The sequence below is a fragment of the Bos indicus genome, chromosome 3 (assembly GCF_029378745.1).
Source record: "Bos indicus isolate NIAB-ARS_2022 breed Sahiwal x Tharparkar chromosome 3, NIAB-ARS_B.indTharparkar_mat_pri_1.0, whole genome shotgun sequence".
Lineage (NCBI taxonomy): Eukaryota > Metazoa > Chordata > Mammalia > Artiodactyla > Bovidae > Bos > Bos indicus.
The window spans coordinates 9,641,164-9,667,271 of NC_091762.1; the positions used below are offsets into that span (position 1 = coordinate 9,641,164).

At 53.6% G+C, this 26,108-nt stretch overlaps 1 protein-coding gene across 1 annotated transcript; it reads right to left on the reverse strand.

Moving 5' to 3' along the window:
* Nucleotides 1-989: 989 nt before the first annotated feature.
* Nucleotides 990-25,641, reverse strand: LOC109578722 (sodium/potassium-transporting ATPase subunit alpha-2). The gene is made up of 23 exons (XM_019988188.2): nt 25,497-25,641; nt 20,695-20,799; nt 20,408-20,467; nt 18,795-18,998; nt 17,982-18,095; nt 17,598-17,732; nt 16,779-16,896; nt 14,565-14,833; nt 13,493-13,691; nt 13,259-13,368; nt 12,996-13,130; nt 11,770-11,959; nt 11,478-11,653; nt 8,186-8,322; nt 7,601-7,751; nt 7,348-7,516; nt 6,963-7,117; nt 6,566-6,689; nt 6,217-6,362; nt 5,885-6,015; nt 4,097-4,198; nt 3,910-4,001; nt 990-2,962 (listed from the first exon to the last, which is right to left on the reverse strand). Exons 1-23 carry the CDS (start codon nt 25,506-25,508, stop codon nt 2,934-2,936), a joined length of 3,063 nt encoding a protein of 1,020 aa, XP_019843747.1. The 5' UTR covers nt 25,509-25,641; the 3' UTR covers nt 990-2,933.
* Nucleotides 25,642-26,108: the final 467 nt, after the last annotated feature.

Below are 26,108 nucleotides of genomic sequence, written 5' to 3' on the forward strand. Positions count from 1 at the left end.
TAATTCTCCTACATGTTCTATCACAATACTCACCATCACCACCACTGCTAGCGTTGTAATAAAGGGGCCAAGAGCTGACTCCTGACTGCTATCCCAAGATCCTGACACAGGGCTATAAGTTTGGTGTCTTCCTCTCTCCTGTTGTTAGGGACTCATGGGAAAATGCACACCCTCCCATCCACCCCTCCATCCCCCGCAAAGAAGCATCCCTCCTTACTGCCCATCACACCCTGTCCGAGAACATTTCTGATGTCTGCTGCTGCGGCTCAGTCACTCAGTTGTGTCCGACTATTTGTGACCCCATGGACTGTAGCCCACTAGACTCCTCTGTCCATGGGATTCTCCAGGCAGGAATACTGGAGTGGGTTGCCATTTCTTCCTCCAGCGGATTTTCCTGACCCTGTGTCTCCTGCACCTGCAGGCAGATTCTTTACCACTGAGCCACCTGGGAAGCCTCCAACGTCCGCTACTTAGATGAATTTCAAGGATTGCATCTGCTTCTCCCTCCATTCTTCCCCCTCCAAAGACAGCAAGTACAACAGTATAGACTGTTGACTGGTGTTGACAATCAGGGTCCTTCAGCCCACCGTCTCCTCCCCGCCATCCCGACCCTGCTGCTCATAGTAAGAGTGGCCTGCTTGTGGTCTGGCATGGAAAAAACAGACGTGGCCCTCAGGGTTCGGGCCTATAGATTCATGGACTCTTTCCTGTCCTAGAAAAGCCTTGATGGCTCTTGGGGTGGGTTCAGCCATCAGGAAGGATGGCCCCACTCTATTCTCTTCCGGATCGTTCTGCAACCTAACTTCTTCCTTTCTCTCTTGCTCCACTGACATCATCTGTTCCCAGGCTGCTTCCCTCTGATCCTTACCTCTTGCCCTCCCTACTGCCTCCTCCACAAGCCAAATCTTGTGGAGGAGGCACACACTTCAACACCACAGTCTGGGAGGGAGGCAAGTGCTAAGGATAAAAATCAGACTTGTGGAAGGGACTTCTTTCATAAAGAAATGCAACTTTATTGTTTTCAAGTACATACATACTGCCTCAAACTAATGTCTTACAAAAGGTCACCAAGTAAAGGTCTTGCAGATGCTTCTTTAACAAACACAGCAGATGATAATTAGCCCATGCATTCACTATTTCTAAATGGATATTCCTAAAGTGTCCAAAAAGTACTATTTTAGGAGACTACATGTGCCACCCCTAGCGATATTGTTTATGCTCTTAATTTGCTAAACAAATGCCATTTTATTCATTGTGCAAGATAAACCTTTGTCCATGGTCAATAAATCTCAAATTCATCAGGCCCAAATTAACATGGTTTCCCGTTTCGTTTTCTAAGCCCCAGGCAATGACTCGTTATTTCAAGGTACTTCGGATAAAGTAAAATTCCAGTGTATTGAAGTAATAGCCCTTGGGAGGTTTTTTGCCGGCCTGATGTTTATCTGTTGTGCTTCCTTCCTGTCTGCCTTAGGTCTTCCATTTTCCTTAGGTGTGTCTCTCACACTCTTGGTTCACCTAGGTGTCTCTCTACAGGATATTCCCAATGCCTTCTAATCTAAGCCAGGCTTAGAGAATGGGCAGTGCTGCCAATAGAGCAGAGTGCAGGTGGGGAGGAGGTTGAGGAGGAAAAGCATCTTCCTGTAGGGACCTGAAACCACCTCCCTGTCTCAAGGGAAAGTGGGCACAATGATCATAGTGTGAAGGGCGTGTGCCTGGGCGGGACAGCCCTGCGGTCTGAGAGACCAAGGCAGGACTCCTAATGCTTTCTCTCTTGTTGTCCAGAGGTTCTAACCACGTCCACGACCTAAGCTCATTCTGTGTGTCCCTGGAAGACAGGATGTTTCTGGAAACTTCTCCACCTCAATTCCAGCTCATGGCCTGGGACCTTCTTTTCCAGGGCTGGCTTGGCAGTGCCTGGGAGTGGTGCAGGTTCATCGGGGTGGGCATGATGGGGAATGGCAGCTCCCCCTCTCAGCACCACGTGGAACTTCTGAGGACTTGGCATTCTAAAGGCCAGGGTATTACCGAGGATGCTGACAGAGAGAGCTGGAGTTTCTGTGACACCTGGGCCTTGGGGACCACCAGACCACAAAGCAAGTGTCTGTGGGGAGTGCCACAGGCACCTTGAGAGTGCAGCCTCAGTGAAACTCCCCAGACTGCTTTCTGGGTCCTGCCTCTGCCTCTGCGACCCTGGAATTTGGTCTGCTGGCGGGCTACTCTAAAGGGCAGGACTCAGAGCTGGGGCCGGGACGTCCACGTCAGAGGTCCCGTCATCGACCCCTCTCCCTTCCTGCCCACCTCCTCCACCATACCCGACCCTCCCACCTGTCCGAGCAGCTCTCCTCTAGCGTTTCCTGAATGGCCTTGGCTGGCAGACAGGCCAGCTTCTCCAACCTGTTCCCTTTCTGGCCTCAGGTCCTAGCACTCACCAGGTGGATTCCAGGTCTGAAGGGGAAGCAGGGGTCAGAGTTGAGCAGGAAGCAAATAGGGGTAAAGGTGGGAAGTAGGATGAGGCTGGGGAGATAAAGGGACCTTGGTGATAGGTGACAGCTCCCCTCCCCCGGTTTAGACAGACCCCTGCCTTTCGGTGTCAATCTGTTCTCGTGGGAGGTGGGGGTGAAGGGGCAGGGACTGCGGAGGGTTGGGGTACCCCTCAGTTCCTTGGATAAGAAAGACAGCATGTGGAATGAAGCAGGATCTGGGGAGGGGATCCTGACATGTAGTGTCTAAGCTGCTTGCTCCTAGTTAGGCCTCTGGGGCAATCATCCCAAGCTAAGTTACCCTCTCCCCCAACTTGGCCTGCTGAGTTGCCTCATTGTCTAGCCCTCCCCCCCAAATATACCCCAGTGTTTTCCACCCCTACCCAATGCCATCCTGGTGACACCTCCAGGGCCCCCCATCTTCTCTGTGCCTGCTCCTTCTTTCCGACCGGCTCAGTAGTAGGTCTCCTTCTCCACCCAGCCTGTTAGAGAGATGAGGGGTGGGGTTGCATCATGAGCTTAAAAAGAGGCAAGAGATAAGTCCTAGGGGCTTGGGTGGCCAAGGCCAGGTGGCACAGAAGCCTGGAGGGAGGGGAAAACAGCTGTGGAAGGTGGAGAGGGAGAAGGGGACTCCAGTGAGTGGGGCCGTGGGTTAGGGGGAAGGAGAGGCCTGCTCTTAGCACAGGGGCCGGTGGGCCCAGACTGGGATGGGGGTGAAAATAGAAATGCCAACAGGGACTGTTCAAGTAATAAGTGAGTTCCTTAAGGGCAGCTGTCCATGGCTGCTGTGCAGAAATGGGGCCTGGGGTCAACAGCACCTGTGATTTTTCAGGAGAAGTCAGAAATTCAGGTTTTATGTGAAAGCCCCTAAGTTTTAGACATTAGGCCAATTGAAAAACAAACAAACAAAAAACACCCGCCCCATACAGGGCAGCCAAACCAAACAATATCCACGGACCATATTTGGCTTGTAGGCCATCCATTTTCGACCTCCACTAAGTGACCAAAAATGCTTGTTGGGGGAAAAAAAAAACACTTGGTTGATGCCTGGGACTTGGGAGGCCTGGGCTGTAGGGCCAGTTCTGCGGCTCCTCTGTTTTTGACCCTGAACGAATCAATTCACCTCTGCCCCTCTCTTTGTCTGTAAAATGTGGAGGTGGGACTAGATGGCCTCGGAGGGCCCTTCTAGTTCCGATGTTCTGTGATTCCAGGTGGAAGGTGGAGGGCCTCAGAGACCAGTTAGGTGGGACCGGAATCTGAGAGGATGAGGTTCCGCGGAGTCAGGGCTCCAAGGTCCAGGGAGCCCAGGATGGAAAGGCGCAAAGATCCGTAATGGGGATGGAGTCCGCGTTCAGAGCCCTGGAGGGTAGGTAGCCGACAGTGGGGGGTTGCACTTTGCGGGGTCGGGGTGAGGCACGGGGGTGCTTACCACCGGGATATCGCCGCAGGATCAGCTTTCGGACCTCATCGTAGATGAAGATAAGGAGACTGTAGGGGAAGGCGCAGAACCACCAGGTGACCCTGAAGGAAACAGAAGTGTCAGGAGCATCAGAAGTTGCTTCCGAGGTTCCAGAACTTGGCTCCTAGCAGGGGGGCCCTTCCGAGGGGACACTCACTTGAGCGGGTACATTCGGAGAGCCACGCCCATGCCCGGGCAGTAAGACAGAAAGGCCGCCAGTGCTGTCTCCTCCAGGAGCCCAAAAATCAGAATCTTGTTTCTGGAAAGGCAAAGAAAGGAGGGTAAATAGGGTTTGAGCGGAGGGCGAGAAGAGGGGGCAGAGATCTAGGGTGACCCCTGGTGGTGGAAGGGAGAGAGGCGGGAAGAAATGCCGAGGAAAGGCTACAAACGATGTCCTTCTTCAAACGCCCTCTTCTGCTGCTGCTGCCGCCAAGCCGCTTCAGTCGTGTCCGACTCTGTGCGACCCCATAGACGGCAGCTAACCAGGCTCCCCCGTCCCTGGGATTCTCCAGGCAAGAACAGTGGAGTGGGTTGCCATTTCCTTCTCCAAGGCATGAAAGTGAAAAGTGAAAGGGAAGTCGCTCAGTCGTGCCCGACTCTTAGCGACCCCATGGACTGCAGCCTACCAGGCTCCTCTGTCCATGGGATTTTCCTGGCAAGAGTACTGTGTAACCAAACAAAGATTGTCTTTATTTTTTCTTCTTAATGGTTTCACCACCGATTGTTGTCTATAACACATACGTTCATTCATTGAAGAAATGTTTCCTATGTGTTGGGTGATACACAGCCCTGTGCTGGAGAAGCTTCCTTCTGGAGAATGGGGGCCTGCCCTCAGGCATCTTATAATCTTGTTAGTGCTCCAGGCCCATGGCCTTTGAAAGTGTCGTCTCCCCAGCAAGATGCTTTGGAAACCCCTTCAGTTCAGGACCCATGGGTGTCTTATACCTTCTCAGTGTCTTCTGCAGCCCCTGGTAGCTGCTGGTCGTAGATACTCAATGAAGAATGGTTATGTTCCCTGCTTGCTGCGCCCTGCACAGTAAGGACTCTCTGCTTCTTGTTCTCTCCTCCCTGCCTTGTCCCCATTAGTGATTTTAGCTCAGTAGAATCTCTTTCTCTTGGGCTACCTTTCTTTATCTAACAGACACTTCCCCTTCTTCTCCCTAGGATCTTAATGCTCTTAACTTCACCAGAGTTTTGGCATCTTTTTTTTTCTTCTTCTTCTTCAAGTAAGAAATTGTGACAAAACTCACGGGGATTGTGCCCATTGCTTGCAGTAATAGAAAAGAAAGAAAATGGGGGTGATACCTTCAGTACTGATCACCATCCAGGCTGGAATTGCAGAGGAAATCACTGAGTGCCCCCCGGATTCCAGGCTTTGGGATGGATGAGCCACCCAGTGTAACAGCTGCGAGCTCAGCCATTCCCCGCTGGGTGACCTCAGGCATGTCAGAGGATGTATGTGAATCACTTAGCACAGTGACTGGCACCTGTAACTCACACTAGTAGAAGGCCCGGAACTTGACTCCGAGTAACTCTCTGCCCTGCAAGAATAACACCACCATCACAAGGCAAGTGCTACGAACTGGAGCCACCTGCCAAGTGGAGGGGAACACAGGAGATCCTGTATTTAGGGCTGGCCCAAGGGTGAGGATGGGTGAGGATTAGAGTATAAGATGGAAGGAATGGAGGAAGGGAGAGAAGAGGTATGGGGAGAAGATGAAAAGGAAGATGGAAGACCATCGTGAAGGAGATTTTAGAAGCAAATTGAAACTCATCAGAAATGGTCATAGCCCTCCTTCCTCTTCTCTCATCTATTTCCAACAATGCTACAGATATACAGCTGGGCAACTGCCGTCTGAGACTCCAGCAGATCTGGGCCTGTATGGGTGGGTGAGTGTGTGCTCTGCCCGGTGGGCGGGGCCAACAGGTGGTGGGCGGCGCTCACTTCATTCCCTGCTGGAAAACTGAGTTGCGGCGGGTCTTGCAGATGATGAGGTCAGCCCATTGCACGACCACAATGCTGGCAAAGAAAGCCGTGTGGCATGTGAACTCCACCACCTTCCGCTGTTCATAGGTCTGCGGGGGGGCAGGCAGAGAGAGGTGAGAGAGTGAGAGGAAAGGGGAGGACCAGAGTTCATTATGCTCCAGGGTGGATGTTAAACACTGGGCACCTGCACCATCCTTAGCCTCCAATCCCACCAGCCCCCACTGACCACTCCTTTCAGGCATTCAGCCCCACCCTATGCACATGCATCCGCACTTACGCGGCCCACTCACCCACTCCTGTCCGTAGCTGTCCTCCAAGTCATTCATGGACCGGTCATCCCAGTCCAGGCGGATTCCCAGAAGCCGCGAAGGTAGAAAACCATTCTCTGCCAGGATCACAAAGTAGGTGAAGAAGCCACCCAGAGCCTGGATCATCCCTGTAGGTGGGCAAAGGACAAAGGGCAGGGCCTGGGTCAGAGCAGGTAGCAGGGTGGAGCCAGCCCCTCTGGGCCAGAGATGGACATCGCTGACCCTTGGGGAGGCGGCCCTTGTTCTGGAATTTTGCAGGGGGATCATCCCTTCAAAAGCCAGGAAAGGCATCCTCTTGGGGTTCCCTCCTGAACCCGGGGTCTGGCCGCACCGATCTGTCCATAGGCCATGCTGATGAGCCTCTCGTTCACCAGCTTGTCCGTCTGCGGGTTGCGTGGCTGCCGCTTCATGATGTCACTCTCAGCTGCCTCATAGGCCAAGGAGATGGCAGGGACCTGTGCAAGGGGGCCGTGGGTGGTGGGGAGGGCATTTGAAGGGAGAGGGTGGGAGCAGAGGACAACCAGCAGTGAAGAATCTTCGACACAATTCAAACACTTAGTAAGTTCCCCAAACCCACTCATCCTCCAGGCCTGTGCTTCTCTTCTCTGCAACCCTCCCAGCCTCCTCGGGTGCCCCTGCTGCACCTCTTCTTCCCTCTGCTGCCTATCCCTACCCACTGCAGCCCACGACTGCCTTGCCCCACCACCTCCTTCAACCCCTGACCTCACCATATCAGTGCCCAGGTCAATGCAGAGGATGGTCACGGTGCCCAGAGGCAGGGGGATGTTGGCGATGATGAACAGCAGGAAAGGGGTGATCTCGGGGATGTTACTGGTCAGGGTGTAGGCGATGGATTTCTTCAGGTTGTCAAAGATCAGGCGGCCTGTGGGGAGGTCCTGAGGGCATCAGGGAGGCTGGAGGGACCCTGCCCACTCCTGGCTCCTGCAAGCATGGCTGCCCATCTTCCCAGTAGGGGGAGATTTTGTATTGGAGCTAAATCAGAAGGTGGATGCCTGAAACCCTGAGTTGAGTCTGTAATTGAGGTAAAAGGCAGGGAAGCAGCTGTGCCAGCTCGGAATCCAGGGTGCCACCCCAGCCCGTGCAGTCCCTCACCCTCCTCCACGCCAGTGACGATGGAGGCAAAGTTGTCATCCAGCAGGATCATGTCGGCGGCCTGCTTAGAAACGTCGGAGCCAGCGATGCCCATGGCGATGCCAATGTCCGCCTTCTTTAGCGCCGGGGAGTCATTCACCCCATCCCCCGTCACCGCCACAATGGCTCCCTGGGGAGAGGGTACAGCCAGAGCTGGGGGTGCAGCCCCTGTACATGCCTGGCCCTGGCCCTGGCCCCTGCCCCCCACACCCACCTGCCTCTGGCAGCCCTCCACGATGATGAGCTTCTGCTGAGGAGACGTCCGGGCAAAGACGATCTCCGTGTGATTCTTGAGGATCTCGTCCAGCTGCTCCGACGTCATATCTTTCAGGTCAGAGCCGTGCACCACACACGCCTTGGCTTCTCTGGAGGCAGGGGCAGAGCCCACTGATTCCCTGGAGCCTGAGAGCACCCCCTGCCCCTCCTCGCTGCTGCAGGGACTCCCCCACAGCTTCAGTCCCCCTCTCCTTCTGCAGCTCAGTGCCCTGCCTTTCCCACTTCTCTCTTAGAGGGGATGGCGCTCAGTCCTCCCCGTGTGGCGTCACCGTGGTCATCTGCACGTGTGCTAGGCCACATGCTGGTTACACGTATCTCGCTCCCATAGCAACCTGGCAGCGCAGAGACACCCTCATCTTGAGAAAATGGAGGCTCAGGAAGGAAAAGTGATGTCTTCACGGTTACACAACACAGCCTGGTCACCCACTCAGGACCAGGGAACCAGAAGTTAGGGAGAGCCCGGGATGCTCGAGCGTCCTGTGGGAGAGGCTGAGTTGATGCGAGGGGTCCTGCGGAGCCTCACCTGGGGTTGACTTGGCTAACAGGAATGTTGAGCCGGGCGGCAATGTCCTCCACTGTCTCGTTGCCTTCTGAGATGATGCCCACGCCTTTGGCAATGGCCTTGGCTGTGATGGGGTGGTCACCGGTCACCATGATCACCTGGCGGGAAGAAGAAAAGAGAGAAGGAAAGAAGCATTCCGTTCTTTTCTCCTTTTATTCCTTCCCCAAAGTCTTCCAACTAAACAGTGGGGCTGGAAGTGGGACCAATGGATAGTGGGTAGTGGGGCTGGAAGTGGGCCCAGCCAAAATGACTGAACTGTGTGTGTTTGGGAGGGAGGGTGAGAGGGAGAGATGGCAGGTTGTGTTCAGGAGATACACAGAACATTTGCCTAAATGCAGGAAAGCCTCTCTAATAGAGTAACGAGGTTAATGCGGGTCCCCTGTAAGAGGAGCCTCTAGGATTGTTTAGGAGTTTGGATTCCATGGGATAACAAGGTTGTCAGAATTGGAAAAACTTAACAGCTCCTTCATCTCACTGATGAGGAACTAAAGGCTTCGGCCGTCTGTTTTAGCCCCTTCGGTTGCAGCCCCTTCATTGCTTTAAGTCCCAGGAGCCAGGACGGACATGGCTTTCTTACTGCTCAATGTGGTGGCTGCTGGCATCCCGACTGGACTGGGCAGGGATGGGAGGGGACACCTCCTCTGGCTCTCCCTCTACCTTCCGTCTCATGGTCCTCTGCCTCTGCCATCCCTTCACCACGGGGTTCCCCGCCTCAACAGCAACGATGTTCATTGCTGCTGTTGCAGAATGGATGCAGTTGGATGAGGTGGGTGGTTAGCATCTGAGAGGCTGGATAAGAGGCTTTTATAAGCGTCAGAGCTGGCTTAGGACAGCATTTGCATGTGGGGGTTTTTGGAGTGAAACCCACAGATCTGAGAAGGAAGCCTCTTTAAGCCCCACTGCCTTCTCTTCCACCCCCAAAGGCCATACGGGCCTCCCAACTGAAAGACAGAAGCATCTTTGCAGTCCTCATCCTTCTTCACCCCCTGAGGAGTTTGGCCCTGTCCACCACCCTCTCCTTGAAGCCCTGTCCTCCCTTGGTAGGCATATTCCTGCTTTCCCAGAAACATCTCCCCTGAGCATCTTACAGACCCTTCCAATGTCAGGGCAAGTAGAACTAGTGATCTATTCCCACCACCCTCACTGAGCCTCCCTCTCTGTTCCCCACCTGAGATTCTGTCCCTCTGTTCATCCAGTCCCTCTGTCTTCTGGATCTTCCTTGCCTCTCGATTTGAGTTTGCCCACCAAGTTCTCAAAACATCTGTCAAGTGTTAACTCCTCCACTCCCTTTGTCGCTGCCCTCATTTGGGTCATTTCCTTGCCTGTGCTACTGTGTCACCTTCTTACACTGTCTCTCTGACTCGAGTTAACTCTTCTCCAAGTGCAGCCCCTCCTCCATGTAGGTCTAGCCTCCTAAGAGCTAGCTCTGTCCTGTGATACCTGTGACTCCCAGTGGCTCGCGGGATAAAGCCCAAGACTGGCATTTAAGCAAAGTCCTTCCAACTGGCCCTGGCCTTGGCTCCAGTCTCCATCCCAGCCACTCTGCAGCCACCTCCCAGTGCCACCCCCATGTGCCCTGAACAGCTCAACCACGACAGGGTACACGCTGTTCTCTGCTCCTGCCTTCCACTCCCTCCCTCCTTTCCAAATGCTCTTCACCCTTCGAAGACCAGATCGAATATCATGCCCTCTGTAAAACTGTCCAGTTCTCCAAGGTGGACTTAATTGCTCACTGCTGCTCTGAGTTTCCCGGACGTGCCTTCCCAGGCCTGGCGACAGTTCTGATCGTGGCAACAGGCTGCCAGGTGACAAGGGGAGCATGGGCTTTCCGGATGAGCTGGCCAGGCTTCCTCTAGCCAATCTCCCTCTTAATAGCAGTTTTATTTTGGGAAAGCTATTTACCGTTCTGAGTCTCAGCTTGTTTTATTTTTAAATGGGAGTAGTGATGCCTGCCTTACAGACAAAGAGTGGTGGCAGGGTTCAGAAATCACATATATGTACATATATACACACAAGTGCTTGAGTGTGATGGTTAAAAAATAGCAGATGCCTTGGTTCAAATCCCAGCTCTACCACTTACTAACTCTGAGGCCTTGGGCATGTTACTCTAAGCCTCAGCTTCCCTTCTGTAAAAAAAGGGAAAAGAGTAGTGCCTACTTATAGGGTTGTAGTGAAGATCAAATGAGATCATGCGGATTTGGTGCTTAGAATAGTACCTGATACATATTCTGGTGGTGGTTGCTGTTTAGTTGCTCAGTTGTATTCAACTCTTTGCGACCCCACGGACTATAGCCCGCCAGGCTCCTCTGTCCATGGGTTTCTCCAGGCAAGAATACTGGAGCGGGTTGCCATTTCCTACTCCAGGGATCTTCTCGACCCAAGGGTCAAACCCACGTCTCTTGAGTCTCCTGCTTCGGCAGGCAGATTATTTACCACTGGCGCCAATATAAAGCCTCACAAAACAATGGACTCTTTTTATTATTAGAGTATCTGCCCCTTAGCAGGTGCACAAAGACCCTAGCTGTTGAAATTGCTCTGTGATTAATTTTAAGGCATCTTTCCCCCAGAGGGATCATGAACTCTGGAGGCCAGGCACTGTATCTTATTTGTTTTCGTATCCCCAGTGCCCGGTTCAGCCCTCAATAGACAGACTGAGTTGAACTGATTTGGGAGTAGGTGAGATGTTGAAAAAGGAAGAACAAACGATGGCCTCAGAACTGGCAACTGGACAGGCTAAGAGTGGTAAAGAGCTGTATCTTGGAAACAAGAAAGTAACCAAGATGGAAGGGACTTTTGTTTGTTTGTTGAACACCAGCACCTTGAACAGTGCCTGGTACATACTTGGTAAACAATAAAACATTTGTTGAATGAAGCACACACGTAGCACAGAAGAGGGAGTAGTTGTTGAGAAGGTCTAATCTCATCCCAAACAGCTAGAGAGAAGGAGTGGGCAGTGCCTGGGAAGGGGAAAACAACTAGATCTCCAAGACAGGGGTGCCTGATCAGCTTGAAATCAGAGTGGAAGGAGCTGTGCCCTGGAGAGAGAGAGGATGGGCATGGAAGACTGGTTACTCTGAGCAGAAGGACCAGAGTGAGAGTCTAAGGCAGGGCTGAAACTTTCCTTGCAGATGGATAGCTTCTCCTCTTGGTCAGTGGGAAGGAGGCCACCCGTGGTCGTGTCTCCCCAGGGAAGCAGCCCTCACGTCCCCTGGACCTTTGGTGTTTGGGAAGAGGGACGAAGTGAGGCCGGTACCTTGATGCCTGCACTCCGGCACTTGCCCACAGCATCGGGAACGGCAGCCCGTGGAGGGTCAATCATGGACATGAGCCCCACGAAGCAGAGCTTCTCTGTGGGAAAGTTCAGCTCATCCGTGTCAAATTTGAAGCCCCGAGGAAACTTTGCAGAGGGCAGATTCAGTTGACAGAAGCCTGAAGAGGGCAGATGGGAGGAGTGAGAGCAGGCTGGTGGTCACTTTGGTGTCCCCCTGCGCCCCTCATCCCAGGGAGGCCTTCCTGAGCCCTGCTCCCTGCTTCTGTCCCCTCACCCAGGACGCGCTCCCCGAGCCCTCCCAGCTCCAGGTAGGCATTCTGGAAGGCATCTTGCATCTCCTTGTCCAGAGGGATCTCCTTGCCCTGCACCAGGATGGAGGAGCAACGGTCCAGGATGCGCTCAGGGGCCCCCTTCATCACCAGCACGTGGCTCTGGGGGCTGTCTTCTCGCTCGTGGATGGACAGCTGGAGAGAGGACAGGCAGTTACAGAGGGGGCCAGACTTGTCTCAGAAGCTCCAGCGCCCAGCACGGGGCCTGGCAAAGAGCAGAGGATGGTAAGATTCCCTTAATAAAATAATCCCTGAGCTATTGACCACTAGCAACATAGCGAGAGTCTCTGTGTGTGGATGGGTGTTTGGACCTCATAGTCATAACCCTGCAACCTGCCGGTCACTTTCCCATATGACATTTATTCATTCAGCAGATATTTCCTCTGATCACTTAGGACAGGCCCTGGGCTACGGGCGACGTGGCTCTGTCATCAGCATGCCCCATCACCATACTGGGTTCAGGGGGCTTTACCCATATGGCTTTTTAGATTTTATTTATTTATTTATTGGCTGCGCTGGGTCTTCGTTGCTGCATGAGCTCTTTCTCCAGTTGCGGTGAGCAAGGTCTATTCTCTAGTTGCAATGTGTGGGCTTCTCATTGCCGTGGCTTCTCCCGTGGAGCATGGGCTCTAAAGCACACGGGCTTCAATAGTTTGCAGCTCTTGGGCTTTAGAGGACGGGCTCAGTAGTTATGGTGCCTGGCCTTAGTTGCCTTGAGGCAAGCGGGATCTTCCGGACCAGGGATTGAACCCGTGTTCCCTGAATGGCAGGCAGATTTTTAACCATTGGACCGCCAAGGAAGCCCCACCCCTATGGTTCTGAGGCTGCTGTCCTGGCATTTAACAGGGACAGGCTGGGGGATACCCTAAGGATATTTCCAAAGTATGATTCAACTGAATGGAATGGAACTGTTAGGGGACTGGAGCCAGAGGATGTGGAGAAGAGTTGAGAGGGTGGCAGCTTATAGAAACAAGAAACAAAGATTTGGGAGCTGGGGACAGGAGTTGGTTGCAACCAGACGTCTGGTCATCCATGCTGCCAGGGGGATGAGGCAGGGGTGAGAGGAGCTGATGCTCAGAGGGCCTCTCTCTGCCTGAGGATTCCCCCTTGACTTTGTGTGCCCCTCACTCCCATCCCTTCCTCTCCTCCTGACCCGGCATCCAAACCCCACCTGGTACTTATTGGTTGAGTTGAAAGGGATCTCTGCCACCTTGGGGTTTCTATCCCTCATCTTCCTCACAGAGCCGCAGGACAGCTCAATGCACTTGAGGAGAGCTGACTCGGAGGCATCACCTGCTGTGTCCCGCTGCCAACAAGCAGAATTCAGTGTCACAGTGGAGGACCAAGCACACCATCCTCTGGGCAGCCACAAGGTGTGAAAGGGGAAGCTGTGTGTCAGGAAAGGGGGTAGACTGCGAGGACCCCCCACCTTACCTTAGACACAGAGATGTTTTCCTGCCCTGCCTTGAACACAGCACGGTTGCAGAGACCAGCAATCCGGGATAGGGCAGTCCATGTCGGGGATCGTTTGTCAAAAGTGGCCCCTGGAAGGAAAGGAGGGAGAAGAAGGAGGTTGGCTCCACTTTAGAGCCCTTATCTCATCCCACCCGCCCTGCCAACCCCGGTGCTCTGAACATTCCCCCCGGCTCGGGTAGAGCGCCCAGTCACCAGACTGATCTTCCGTGGTGTCGGCCTCATGGATCTGATTGTCGAACCACATGTGGGCGACGGTCATGCGGTTCTGGGTGAGGGTTCCGGTCTTGTCGGAGCAGATGGTGGAGGTGGAGCCCAGAGTCTCCACCGCCTCCAGGTTCTTCACCAGGCAGTTCTTCCGAGCCATGCGCTTGGCTGTCAGGGTCAGACACACCTGGTAGAGAGAGTGGGCAGTAAAAAGGGCTCCACCTGGAGCTGGAGATGACCTTGTTCTTACCCCAGACCATGGCTCTGTCCCTTCTCTCTTGATCCTACTCCATGAACATGGAGAGGGACCTAGGTGTAAGTCGTGAATGTGTGCCACTTTAGACATGTTGAGCTGAGATCATGAGTGTATATTTAGGTGAAATGTCCAGTAAGGAGTTGCAGGTGTTTGGCCAGAGCAGGGTGTAGGTATGTGCGTGTCATCAAAATGGAACAGGCACCAGGGACTGGGAGGAGAAGAGCTCACTCGGGTGCATTAGGAGATGAACAGAGCACTGAGGCCTGACGACCAGTGAGGGGTGGGGAGAAGGAGACGCTGCAGGGAACAGGGGAGAGGAGAACCGGGGCAGCAACCTGTCGCAGCCCTCCGCAAAGGAGAGAATGCTAGGGACGTGGACAGCAGTATCCATTTCAGCAGCACAGTGAAGGGTGGGAGCTGAGGAAAGGTCACTGGATTTGCTAGTCACTCACTGGTGACCTTTGAGAGAGGCTTGACAGGAGGGTTGGCCAGGACGAGCTCCAGATGGCAGTGGAGAGATGACTAACGAGGGTTGTGAGGAATGGTGACTAGCAAGAGCCCTGGGAGCAAAACTGAGTGCTAAGACACAGCCCAACCTGAGACTTTTCTTACTCAAACTCTGAGCCAGGCACTAAAGCGGACTTTTTCAGACCCACATTCTAAGCCATGTAGTAATGAGAAATCGAATGTGTGATTTTAGAGGCTAAATTGTGAAAAAATTGCAGAAAAGCTATAAGCCTCTCTTGCTTTTGAGGCAGGGGAGCAGAGCCCTCCCCGGGTAACCCCTCAACCTGACCCACTCACGGTGACAGTGGCCAGCAGGCCCTCAGGCACGTTGGCCACAATGATGCCGATAAGGAAGATGACCGCCTCCAGCCAGCTGTAGCCCAGGATGAGGGACAGCACGAAGAAGGAGACCCCCAGGAACACGGCCACCCCTGTGATCAGCTGAATGAAGTGCTCAATCTCCATGGCTATGGGCGTCCGCCCGACCTCCAGGCCTGAGGCCAGAGTGGCTATACGGCCCATCACCGTCCGGTCACCTGTGGCAATCACGATGCCCCTGGCAGTGCCTGCAACACAGGAAGGGATACCAGGTCGGGTACCTTGGGGATCCTAGGAACTGAAGTCCCTTCCTGCTTCCTGGGAAAGGAAAGCCAGCACAGCGTGCATAAGCCAAGGACTCCCATCCTGGAGGGTGCCTCCAGAAGACTACCTCCCTTGGCTTCCTCTCCCAGGACAGATGGCCAATCCCAGAACTCAGTGCAACAGCATGTTATTCTCTCTTATACTTGGACCTGGGGCGGGGGTAGGGGGCAAATCCTTGCAAATAAACTCAAAGTTCACATTGAGGAGATTCAGTGAATGAAATAAAAGTATTGCCTGTGGTTATTTCAGTAAAATCAATCTCATCTCTTAGATCTTGTGTGTGCTTAGTCATGTCTGACTCTTTGTGACTCCATGGACTGTCACCTGCCAGGCTTCTCTGTCCATAGGATTTCCCAGGAAAGAATACCGGAGTGAGTTGCCATTTCCTTCTCTAGGGGATCTTCCTGACCCAAGGATCAAACCCACATCTCTTGCGTCTGTTGCATTGGCAGGTAGGTTCTTTACCACCGCGCCACCCTGGAAGCCCTAATCTCACACTTGTTATCATTTAAAAATATAACAATATTTTTGAACACAATATATTGTGTTCGTAAGTAAATTTGTAAGTAAAGCACTTATGGATTTTCCATGTAGGCATAAGTTTTTGTTTCTCAACACTAGGTACAAATCTCTCTAGAAGAAGCTAGGCAACCACTAGCTCTTAGGTAGACATTCCAGGGGTACTCAGGGGAGGAAGTGCACTGTTGTGGAAAGAGCATGCATCGGAACCCGCCAAACCTGGGTTTGCATCCTTGTGTGAATTCCTTCCTACTGATTTTAATAATGAAATGAGACAGTGCTGTGATATACCTAAAGCAGCATCTGGCACATAGTAGGCCCTCCAAAAACATTAGTTCCATTCATTTCCTCTCCTCTCTCCAAAGTCAGTTCAGGGTAATCAGTGGCATGTTTTACGAGGCATTTTTACCAATTGTGGGAAATGCAGAGCAACTTTCAGAATCTCAGGACATTAAAACTTTAGGAAACAATGTGTGGTGATATTTTTTGCTGTGAATCCAACTTGCTGAAGGAAGGGAAAAGCCCAGAGAAACAGAACACACTGCAGAGAAATGAGATACAAGAAGGGAGAGGTGTGTGTGGAGGGGGGAAGGGGGAGGCGGCAGATACAAGGCCCGTTTGACCCACTTTCTGAGGCTCATCGTCTAGTCAGACACTTCCTCCCACCAGCTCAACTCAGCCCCCGACACCACTCACAACCACAGAGGGTAGGGTTTCGGGTGGGCCTGGACTCCAGCCACTCGGCGGTGACAGCTCTGGGGCCTCTTCCTGGCCTTTGGTTATCTCTAGAAGCCAGAGCTGAGGGCCCACCGGGCAGCCTGTGCATGACCAACAGTTCCTTTGGTGAAGCCCAGGCCTGGAGGCGGCCTGAGGAAAGGCCCGAGTGTTCACCTGGACCGGATGCTTTCTTACCCCTTCCCCAGTCTGGGTCCTGGTCAAACAAGAGTCAAGAGGTGAAGCAACTAGCCCTAGAACCAGGAGTGAAGGGGGCCATCAGTCAAACCAAAGACTTCTAGGAGTTGAGGCTGGTTTGGGGGATGTGTGTGTGTGTGTGTGCGTGCGTATAGTGGTCTTGGCTCATATCTGAAGGCTTAGGAACCCGCTCTGTCCTGGGGTGGACAGAACAGAGCTCTTACTGTGGGGAGGTAGCTATTCCATGGGGTCACACTGCTGGAGATATTATTCCTGTAATACTCAGGGCTCCAGACCCTTTGATTCCCTTCTCCCTAGCCAGGCTCTTGACAAGCAAGCATGGCCACAGCCCCATGGGCCTGCCTGGGGACCCACGATTCAGGCTCCTCCCACAGCTGCTGCTGGAAGCAGGGGCTCCCCACCAGGCTGGTCTCTCACCTTCCACACAGTTGGTAGAGAAGAAACAGATATTGCGGGTCTCCAGGGGATTCTCGTGGGTGAACTCAGGGGAGCGGGTCTGGGGTTCTGACTCGCCTGTCAGGGAGGAGTTGTCCACCTGAGGAGAAAGGCAGTGTGGGGGTCATCAGATAGGCAGACACGCTCGTGCACACACAACTGTGTCCTGACTCCAGCCACACTCAGTCACCATGACACTGGAGACAGAATTACACTTGCTCTCATCACATATTTATAGTGTTACTCAGCTATTGTCCCTGCTCTGGTTTGGAATCTGGGCTCATCGACTTCTTCTGTGACCTTGAGCTGGTTACTTAACCAATAGTGCTTCTGATTTAGTCTTCTTTAAATGGAAATGGAAGCAGAATGTCTGCACTGCATACCTACAGGGGCGCCACTAACTGTAGTCTGTGAAAACGGCACTGTCTATGGTTGTGTGGGGAATGATTATGTGACCACGCACAACATCCCTGGGTGATTACACCACTCTGGCAGAGTTAAATTAGATAGCCTGTGTGAAAGTCTATAAAGCATCTGACACATACTCAATAAATTGTTGCTATGAAGTGGATATCAAAGAAACTCAAAGAAACACCCGGGGTGCAGAGCATTCATGGCACACAGATACAAGCAAACAGCGTGCAAGCTCTAGTACAGGACAAGGTGGGGCTGGGCACTGTGGGAGCAGGTGTTGACACCTGGACCCGAGTCTCCCAAACTTTAAGCCTCTAGCTGACCCCTCGCAGCCTTAGACAGCTTGCTTTTTAGACTCTGCCAGTAGCTCTGACACGGCGCCCTCACCTTGCAGCCGTGAGAAGAGATGATCCGGAGGTCAGCGGGCACGCGGTCCCCACCCTTCACCTCCACCAGGTCGCCCACCACCACCTCCTCCGCGTTGATCTGCATCTTCTCTCCTTCTCGCACCACAAGGGCTTGCTGCGGGGAAGTTGTGCTCATCTCTACCCCGACCTTCCTCTTGCACCCGTCTCCCCCCTCACCTCCAATCCCATCAAGGAGAAGGACAAACCCGGCACCCTTAGAAACAAGATAGGTCCCAGTGTGGAGAACTGGAGGGTCTTTTCTGCCCAAGCCTCCTTCTCTGAGCACAAGGAGTTGAGAAGAGCTAAGCCAGACTCTCCCAGAAACCTATCGCCCCAGCCCACAGCCCAGCCCCCAGCCATCTACCTGAGGCACCATGTTCTTGAAGGAATCCATGATCTTGGAGCTCTTGGCCTCCTGGTAGTAGGAGAAGCAGCCAGTGACGATGACCACAGCTGCCAGCACCACGCCCAGATAAAGCTGGTAAGGACAAAGGCTTTGAGGGACCTGACTTTTCCCAGCCCTAGAGGGACAGCTGCCACTCAAGGTGAGAGTTTAGTGCCCCTTTGTTTGTGTCTGAAAGTGAGAGTAGTGGAAGAAAGTCCTCTCCCACCCCACCCCCCAACCTGCTAATCCCCAGCCACCTAAGACTAGAGGGGATGGGGAAATTGTAGGGAGTTCCCAGGACTAGGGCTTCTTGAGCGGGGAAAGACCTGGGGGTGGAGACAAGTCCACTTAAGTGTGAGGGAACAAGGAGAGGCTGTCTCCACCATGAGTATGTGTGTTGGAGGGGGTGTTTCTAGATGTGTATAGAAGGCTTCCTGGTGGCTGAAACGGTAAAGAATCCACCTGGAGGTCAGGAGACCTGGGTTTGATCTCTGGGCAGGAAGGTCCCCTGGAGGAGGTCCCAGTAACCCACTCGAGTATTTTTTCCTGGAGAATCCCATGGACAGAGGAGCCTGGCAGGCTATAGTCCATGGGGTCACAGAGTCAGACCTGACTGAGCAATTAACACTTTCACTTTCAGAAGCCTCACCCCTTTTCAGTCCAAAGAGCTGAAGGGCTGTGGGATTGTACAAGAGGTCTTGCTCCCTGCCTCTCCCCGACCCACTGTACTGAAGATTTAGGGCTACAGGACAGAGTCATTGGCTGGTTCAGAGGTCAGGTGTGCTGGCTTACATTGTCGTTGGACGGTTCATCCTCCATGGCAGCCTGGATGCCAAAGGCCAGGAAGCAGAGGATGGCCCCAATCCACAGTAGGATGGAGAAGCCCCCGAAAAGCTGACGACAGAACTTGACCCACTCAGGGGTGGTCGGGGGTGGGGTGAGGGCATTGGGTCCATCCCGAGCCAGAATGTCCTGGGCCCGCTGGTTGGTGAGGCCCTGAGGGAGGTGAAGAGAGGTGAGGGAGCTGATCTCACATCCAGAACCAACCTGGCCCTTCACCATTTCCTGCCAGGAACCTCACAGGGGCATAATGTCCAGGTGGAGGGAAAAATCCCACCTGGTTGGAAGGGGTGGGGGTCATCAGGAGAGGCCACATGGAGGAGGTGGCATTTGCAATTGGTGTTGGAGGTTTTGAAGGCTGAGGATATGGGCTGTGGCTCCCCCAACTCTGGTCAACCTTGGGTTGAGACACATTTTGGTTAGGGCCCCAGTAATCTCCTCTGGAGGCAGCCTGGATAAGGCTCTCTGAAAAGACATCTTACTTGGCCCCGTCCCCCCACCCTGCCTCATCTCTCTCTTCCTTCAGATTCTCCCCTTCACCAAGGATTCAAGAAGGTCCTACATTATTGACCATCAATGTCACACAGCCTTGGTCTCCACTCATCACTTTCCCCAGAAAGCTTCACCTCGCCCTTTATCCTGAACCCAAGGCTGGCCCAGACATCCCTCTCTGGTCCCCTTGTATCCCAGGCATGATTCTAGGGCTGCACTCACCACAAGGCACTGGACTGCTAGATTTTGAGCTCCTTGAAGGCAGAAGCCATTTCTTAACTATTTTTCTATCTGTCCTCTTGCTTATTCAATAAATGTGTACTGAGCGCCTACACGTCAGGCAATTGAGTCAGAGCTAGGCTCCAGGGATGGACAAGAGCCACAAGTCCCTGCCCTGTGAAGCTGATGATCTCATGAGGGGATACACGATAAACAGACATTACTGCCTGATAGTGAAACATGTTATTTTAAAAAATAAGGTAAGGTAAAGGATGGGGGCATAGAATTTTCAAAAAGGCAGTCAGGGAAGGCCTACATTTTTGATGAATGACTTATTACTTTTCAAAATGATGGGCTTGGTAATGTGACGTGCCACCAACTATTGACGTAATCAAGGGAAGTTACTCTCCCCAAGTGTCCTTGCTTTAATGAACAGGGCTCCACACCTGGCTTGTTGTAAGACTCAGGAAAGTAGCTAATCTTACCCCAGTGCTACGTGCATAGTGGGCGCCCAGGGCTTTACTGTGACAGCAGTCCTGGGTTCCCTCACTACTACAGGTATGTCGGTTCCATGAGAGGTGTCACTGAGCTGCTGCCCGGAGGCCCTCTGGGGCCTTGGGGTGTAAGGAGCCCTGGCTTCCAGGCAGCCAGGGAAGGAGCTATAGACTGAGAAGCAGATGATCTGCACCCTAGTTTTGGCTCTGCCACCAACTAGTCCCTCATCTCTGGCCTTGGGTTTCCTTAACCATAAAGAGGGTTGGATTTGAATTTTAAAGCTCCCTTTTCCCTCAGGCTCTCTCAGGGAAAAGCTTCTCTCACCTCTTTGGTGCTTCCCTAGACACCCCTTCACTGACCTTGGACAGATCCACTTGGTACTTGCGGCCCAGCTCATCCAAGGACAGCTTGTGGTCATCCTGGGGAAGGGAAAGCAAGTTGCTTTGGGGAAGAAAGCTGAGCATGTCTAGAATGCATCTGAGGGCACTCAGAGCACAGCAGGGGAGCAAGGAGCATGCGAGGCTGGGCGCAGGCATCCAGGAGTGCACGGGCTGCATGGGAGACTTTCCCACGTGGGAGACTTTCCCACGTGGGAGACCCAGCGTAGGAGATTTTCCCATGGCCTGCAGGGCAGGCTGGGGCTCACCATGGCCACTTCCTTCTTCAGCTCATCCAGCTCCTTCTCTTTCTGTTTCTTCTTGCCGCCCCCATTTTCCGCAGTGGTGGCTGCAGGCGAGTACTCGCGGCCAGCCTGCAGGAGGAAGGGAGGACCTAGGGAGTCAGGGAGGCTGGAGCTTCTATTCCGACTGAAGGACTGGGAGCCCAGGCACTGGGAGTGGAGGCCAGTGGATTCAAAGTCAGTGGTCATCCCAGGGGAGTAGAGGGGATGCAGGGTGTCAGGGACCCCAGGCCCTCTGTTTTCAAACTGTTGGCAGAGTCCTGGGGCTCTGTGTTTGAACTTTAGGAAAGGCCGAGGGGCTCAGGACTCAGGAGCCCACCTTTAGCTGTTTAGTAGCTGGGCTTCTGCTAAGATTTTGTTTGTTGAAAGAACCCTTAAAGTAAAATAAACAAAAAACTAAAAACCACCATCTTACACTATTTGGAGTTCTGGAAGGGACTGGCTGGGAGAGTTCATCCAGTGGGTAGAAGCACCCTGTGGGAATGTCTTTGTCTCAATGTGTGACTGCTTGACTCAGAGGGGAGAAGAGAGAGTTAGGAATTTGGGGGGTAGGAGTCTTTGGGGAGTCAGGGATCAGGGCAGAGAAGTGTCTAGAGGAGGGGGGAGCCCTAGTGTCTGGTGGTGGAGTGTGGAAATGATGGGCAGGGCTCACAGACTGAGAAATCAGTAGCTGGAGGGTCAGTGCCTCCAGGAAACGGGCACTCAGAGTGTCCTGTTGGGCAGGCCTGCCTGTGACGGGGTAAAAGGCAATTTACAGGACATGAAGCCTCAAAGCACAACTGGGTGAGGAGAGGACCGGGCCCTATTTGTCTAAATAGAGAAGAGATCATCTCTGAGGATAAATCTGAAACTGAAGATGCATGGGACTCCTAGGGCCAGACATTCCTGGGTCCTCTGGTGAAGTCAGGTGGACATTCTAACTGGAGTTTCCCAAGGTCACCATTTCCCCCTCCTCTTACGGGTCAGTGGGCTCCTCATCGCCCTCAGGCTTCCGGGGTCTCACAGGGGACTTTGTGGGGAGAGGGTGAGGAAGCTTTCCTTCCAAGGGGTCTTGGGCGATAGGACAGGAGGGGCTGAGGAGGCCTGGCGTGGCGTGGCCAGTGCCTGCTCGCTCCCTCTTCCCCAGGCTCCTTTCCCAACTCCTTCAGGCCGTGGCGTCCTTGTCGCCAAGGCACTGCTCAGTTGCTGTCCTGTGCCTCTACTTCTCCTGAATCCCAAGTGCCGGGCCAAGGCTTCAGGGATTAGTGTTTCTATAGAAACACTCCTATTTTCCCATAAAGAGAGGATACCTGGGTGGGATTTACATCAAAGGCTTTGTCCCCCCACCCCCACCCCCGCTTTTTTTTTTTCAGGATAATGCTTAAAAAAAAAAAAAAAAAAAAGACCTTTTCTTTTAGAGGAGTTTTAGGTTGACAGCAAAGCTGAGCAGAAATTACAGGTTCCCATATATCTCCTGCCCCCACGGGCATGGCCTCCCCTACCATCAACATCTGGCACCGGTGGTACATTGTTACAATGGATGAACCTACATGGATATATCATTATCACTCAAAGTCCATAGTTTACATTAGGGCTCATTCTGTGGGTTTGGATGAATGTGTAGTGACATATGGGCTTCCCTGGTGGCTCAGAAGGCAAAGGATCCACCTGCAATTCTTTACCATGGAACCTGGCATTGATCCTTGGGTTGGGAAGATCCCCTGGAGAAGGGAAAGGCTACCCACTCCAGTATTTTTGCCTGGAGAATTCCATGGACAGAGGAGTCTGGTGGGCTACAGTCTATAGGATCACAAAGAGTCAGACACAACTGAGCAACTAACACTTTCATTATAATGACATATATCCACTATTATAGTATATAGAGTAGTTTTACTGCCCTAGAAATCCATTGTGCTCAAGGATAATACAATTTTTTCCCATCAAAGAGGAGCAATCCAAGGAATGTGACAGCTGCCCTGATCACAAGAGATCATGCATCTAGCACCTAGATTCTAGCACTAGAAGAAATAGAAGTCTGACCAGTGAAATCAGGAACTGGGGTGGGGGCAGTGCAGTGAGAGGTGGACACCGTTATCGCCTAGATAATGCCTAATGATCTATTTAGAAGGATGTGAGCTCTCCTAGGCTGTGTTGCTCAGAAATGCTCTTCTCAGCAAAGATGACCGGTAAATCTTGCATTTGTTTTCATGTGAAGCATCTATGAATCAGGGCTACTTTTGGCGTCCTGAAGGCTCTCTTCCTGGGGAGACTGAAGCAGCTCAACAGAAGGTGTAGGGAAGGGTTGTGAGTGGTAACCTCTCCTTTCCCCAGTGACTTAGGGGGACTCATTGAATTGAATGTTTTGAAAAGTCCTAGATTCACCAATCTAATTCTTTGGATCCTGTCCTTGGTGGGACAGGGCTGAGAATGGTTGAAAAGCATTGAAGAGCCAAGAGGCAAGAGACAAGGCTAAACAAGCTTCTCTGTGACCCTCCACAGCTCCTAGGGTAGGATGAGGCCTGAGCATGCACAGAGGATTAGGCTACGACTGGGGGCCAAGGAGTAGAGCCCAGAGAATTTCTGCATACTTAGATATGAAATAAAGTTTGTGAAAATTGGAATCATAGGTATGGCTTTAAAAATTTGCCAGCCCACATATGCATGTCTGGCATGTACAGATGATGGCTGAGCAGCAACCCCCAAGTGCCCACCCTGCTCTCTTGCAGGCAGTCACAGAGCTGGGGACACACTGCCCTGTCCCCTCTCCCATCCTGGCAGAGATCTCAGGCTCTGCAGCCAGGAGCCTGCGGAGATCTGGGGCCAGCGGGCTGCTCAGGCAAGAAAGAAAGAGAGGAAGCAAGGACCACCCCCCCTTTCTCCCTCCCTCATCCACAAGTCCACAAGTCCCCCTCTCTGGACCTTGAATGCTGAAGGAGAACAGAGAGTTCTTTCTGAGAGAGCCCAGGGCCAGGACACAGTGGGGGCAGCTGGAAATCAGCCATCGCTCCCCCCACCTCTGCCCTTCGGTGGCAGCTGGAGCAGGCTCCCTCCCCACCCGGCTGTCCCTCCCCCCAGCTCCCACGCTGCCCTTCGATGCCACAGGGGGAGGCCACAGGGGGAGGTGGTGACAGTGAGCTCTTGCTCTGCAGGGAGCAGGGGATGTGGATGGGGGTGCCTTCCCTCTTTGGGGGTCTCAAGGCTGGTTGAACTCTAAGCTGCAAGCCCTAAGGGGCCCCAGCCTCAGTCTGAACAGAACCAGACCTACTCCCTGGCTTGCTACTGGGGGTGGATGGGAGGGAATTCGTGGGCACTGGGGGAAAAGCGCAGGCCCCTGAAGAAGTCAAGGTCAAATCGCTTCTCAAGCAGGACTTCTTGAGCTGGGTCTACCCTGTGCTAAGGCAGAGGAGGGGAGAGGTCAGCGGTCCTGTGCCTCAGCTGGGGACTCCCGCTCCCTGCGGGGAACAAAAGACGTCAAGGTGCAGCTGAGAGTCCGCAGACAGTGTATCTTCCCACGGCTGTGAGCTCTTCCTCTGTGAAGCCCACACATCAGAGACAGCTCTTCACAGACCCTCACGTGCCCCCACACGGTGACATCTATGCCCACTCATGCTCGAAGGCCTGCACATTTGCAAAATTGTCTCCTGAGACACAAACACAGGTGCTCACCCAGGAATATCTGTATCAACCGCAGTCTATGGAGAATGCATGAGTCACCAACACACACACACACACACACACACACACCCCCCAGTTCTATTTATAGCTCCCACCCCAGCTCAGGAACCCTGGTGTCCAAGCTCAGAGTTTTCCCAGCTGCTAAACTTAGTGCGAAACCACGTCCTTGCCTGACCCTCCCAGCCCCAGAGATGCCCCCACAGTTCCCCCTGGCACCCTCTTTCCTCAGCACCCTCCCATCCCTGTTGTTCCCCAGACCCTTTTCCTCTCTGCTGTCTTCGGCCAACATTCCACAAAAGGAAAACCGCTAGGCGCAGGATGTAAAGGGACTGGATCCCTTTTCTCCATATGGAAATTTCATTTCCAAGAATTCAAAGCCCTGGCCCTGCCCCCCTCTGCCCTGGTGGTTGTTAATCTTCCCCTTGGCATACTCAGTGCTGCAGAATGCCACAGGCTGGGGTGGACTGAGGGGGGTGCCGGCAGCTCTCACCAGCCTCTGGGAAAGTCCTCGAAGTATGTGGCTTGGAGCTGGAGGACAATGCTGCCTGCGACGCGCAGGGGTGCTGGACAGGGGGACTCAGGGCACATTTGCTTTCCTCCACGCACTCCTCCCAGCTGTCCTGGGAGCTCAGGGCCCCTGGAGCTGGTGTGCACAACTGCTTGGTGACTCAGGAGTGGACGGCCCCTGTCCCTCTCTCCCACCTCACCTTGGACCCCTATCCCCCAGGCTGAGACTCCTAGAGGAACAGATAGTTTCAGCGGGGGGCGAAGGTGGGGAGCATTGACAGTGGCACAGATCCCTGCAGCTGGGAGGCCAGAGGGTGATGATGGGGATGTGGTGGGGAGGCGCAGGGACAGAGATGGGGCGGGGAGGCGGCAGCGCTGGAGGAGATGCGGGGCTGGGCTGGGGCTGCTGCCGCGGAGGAGGAGGAGAGCGCAGCGGGTGGTGAACGCTGCGGGTCTGTGCACACAGCCATGCTGGAAGACTCTTCGTTCTTCCACTGCTCCTCCCTCCACATCCCATCCTGACCTCGTCCTTTCCCGCCAGCCTCCCTCACATCCAGAGAGCCCTACGGCTCCCTCCAGAGTGACCCCTGCTCTTTGGAGATACTCACCCCACGGCCCATCTTGGGGCAGAGTGGCTGAGGGACCTAGACGGGAGAGGTCGCCAGGAGGAACCCAAGCCCAGATCACCAGTCTGGGGCAGTGGCCAGAGACCCCGGCAGACAGACCGAGACAGTGAGCAACAGGGTAGCTTTAAATAGGTCCCTCTCCCCCTCTCCCCCGCCTTCCACTTCTCGGGAAAGAAACGTTTGTTGAAACAGGATCTCTGAGGACTCCTCCCCTCCCGCCCCTTAAGCAACTGGCCCGTGGAAGGTCCATTTGTCCCGCTGGGTGCTCCCCCTGGGTTCCCCTCACCCTCCGAGGCCTGGCACCACCGCCGAGAGCAGCGGGGCGGCGGGGGGGGGGGGGGGGGGGGGGGGGAGGGGGGAGGGGGGAGGGGGGAGGCTGTGCCCCGTGGGGAACGCGCCCCTCAGGACGAGTGCCGGGGACCAGTCCTCTCAGCCTGGTAGAGGCCGGAGCCCATGAAGTGCGACATCTTCCTCTCGATTTCCTGATGGGGAAACTGAGGCCCAGGGAGACTGACAGTTTGAGCTGATGAAACAGAATCAGAACCCAGGTCTCCCGAGTCTGTATCTAACCTCTCAGAGTAAGAAACGCAGACT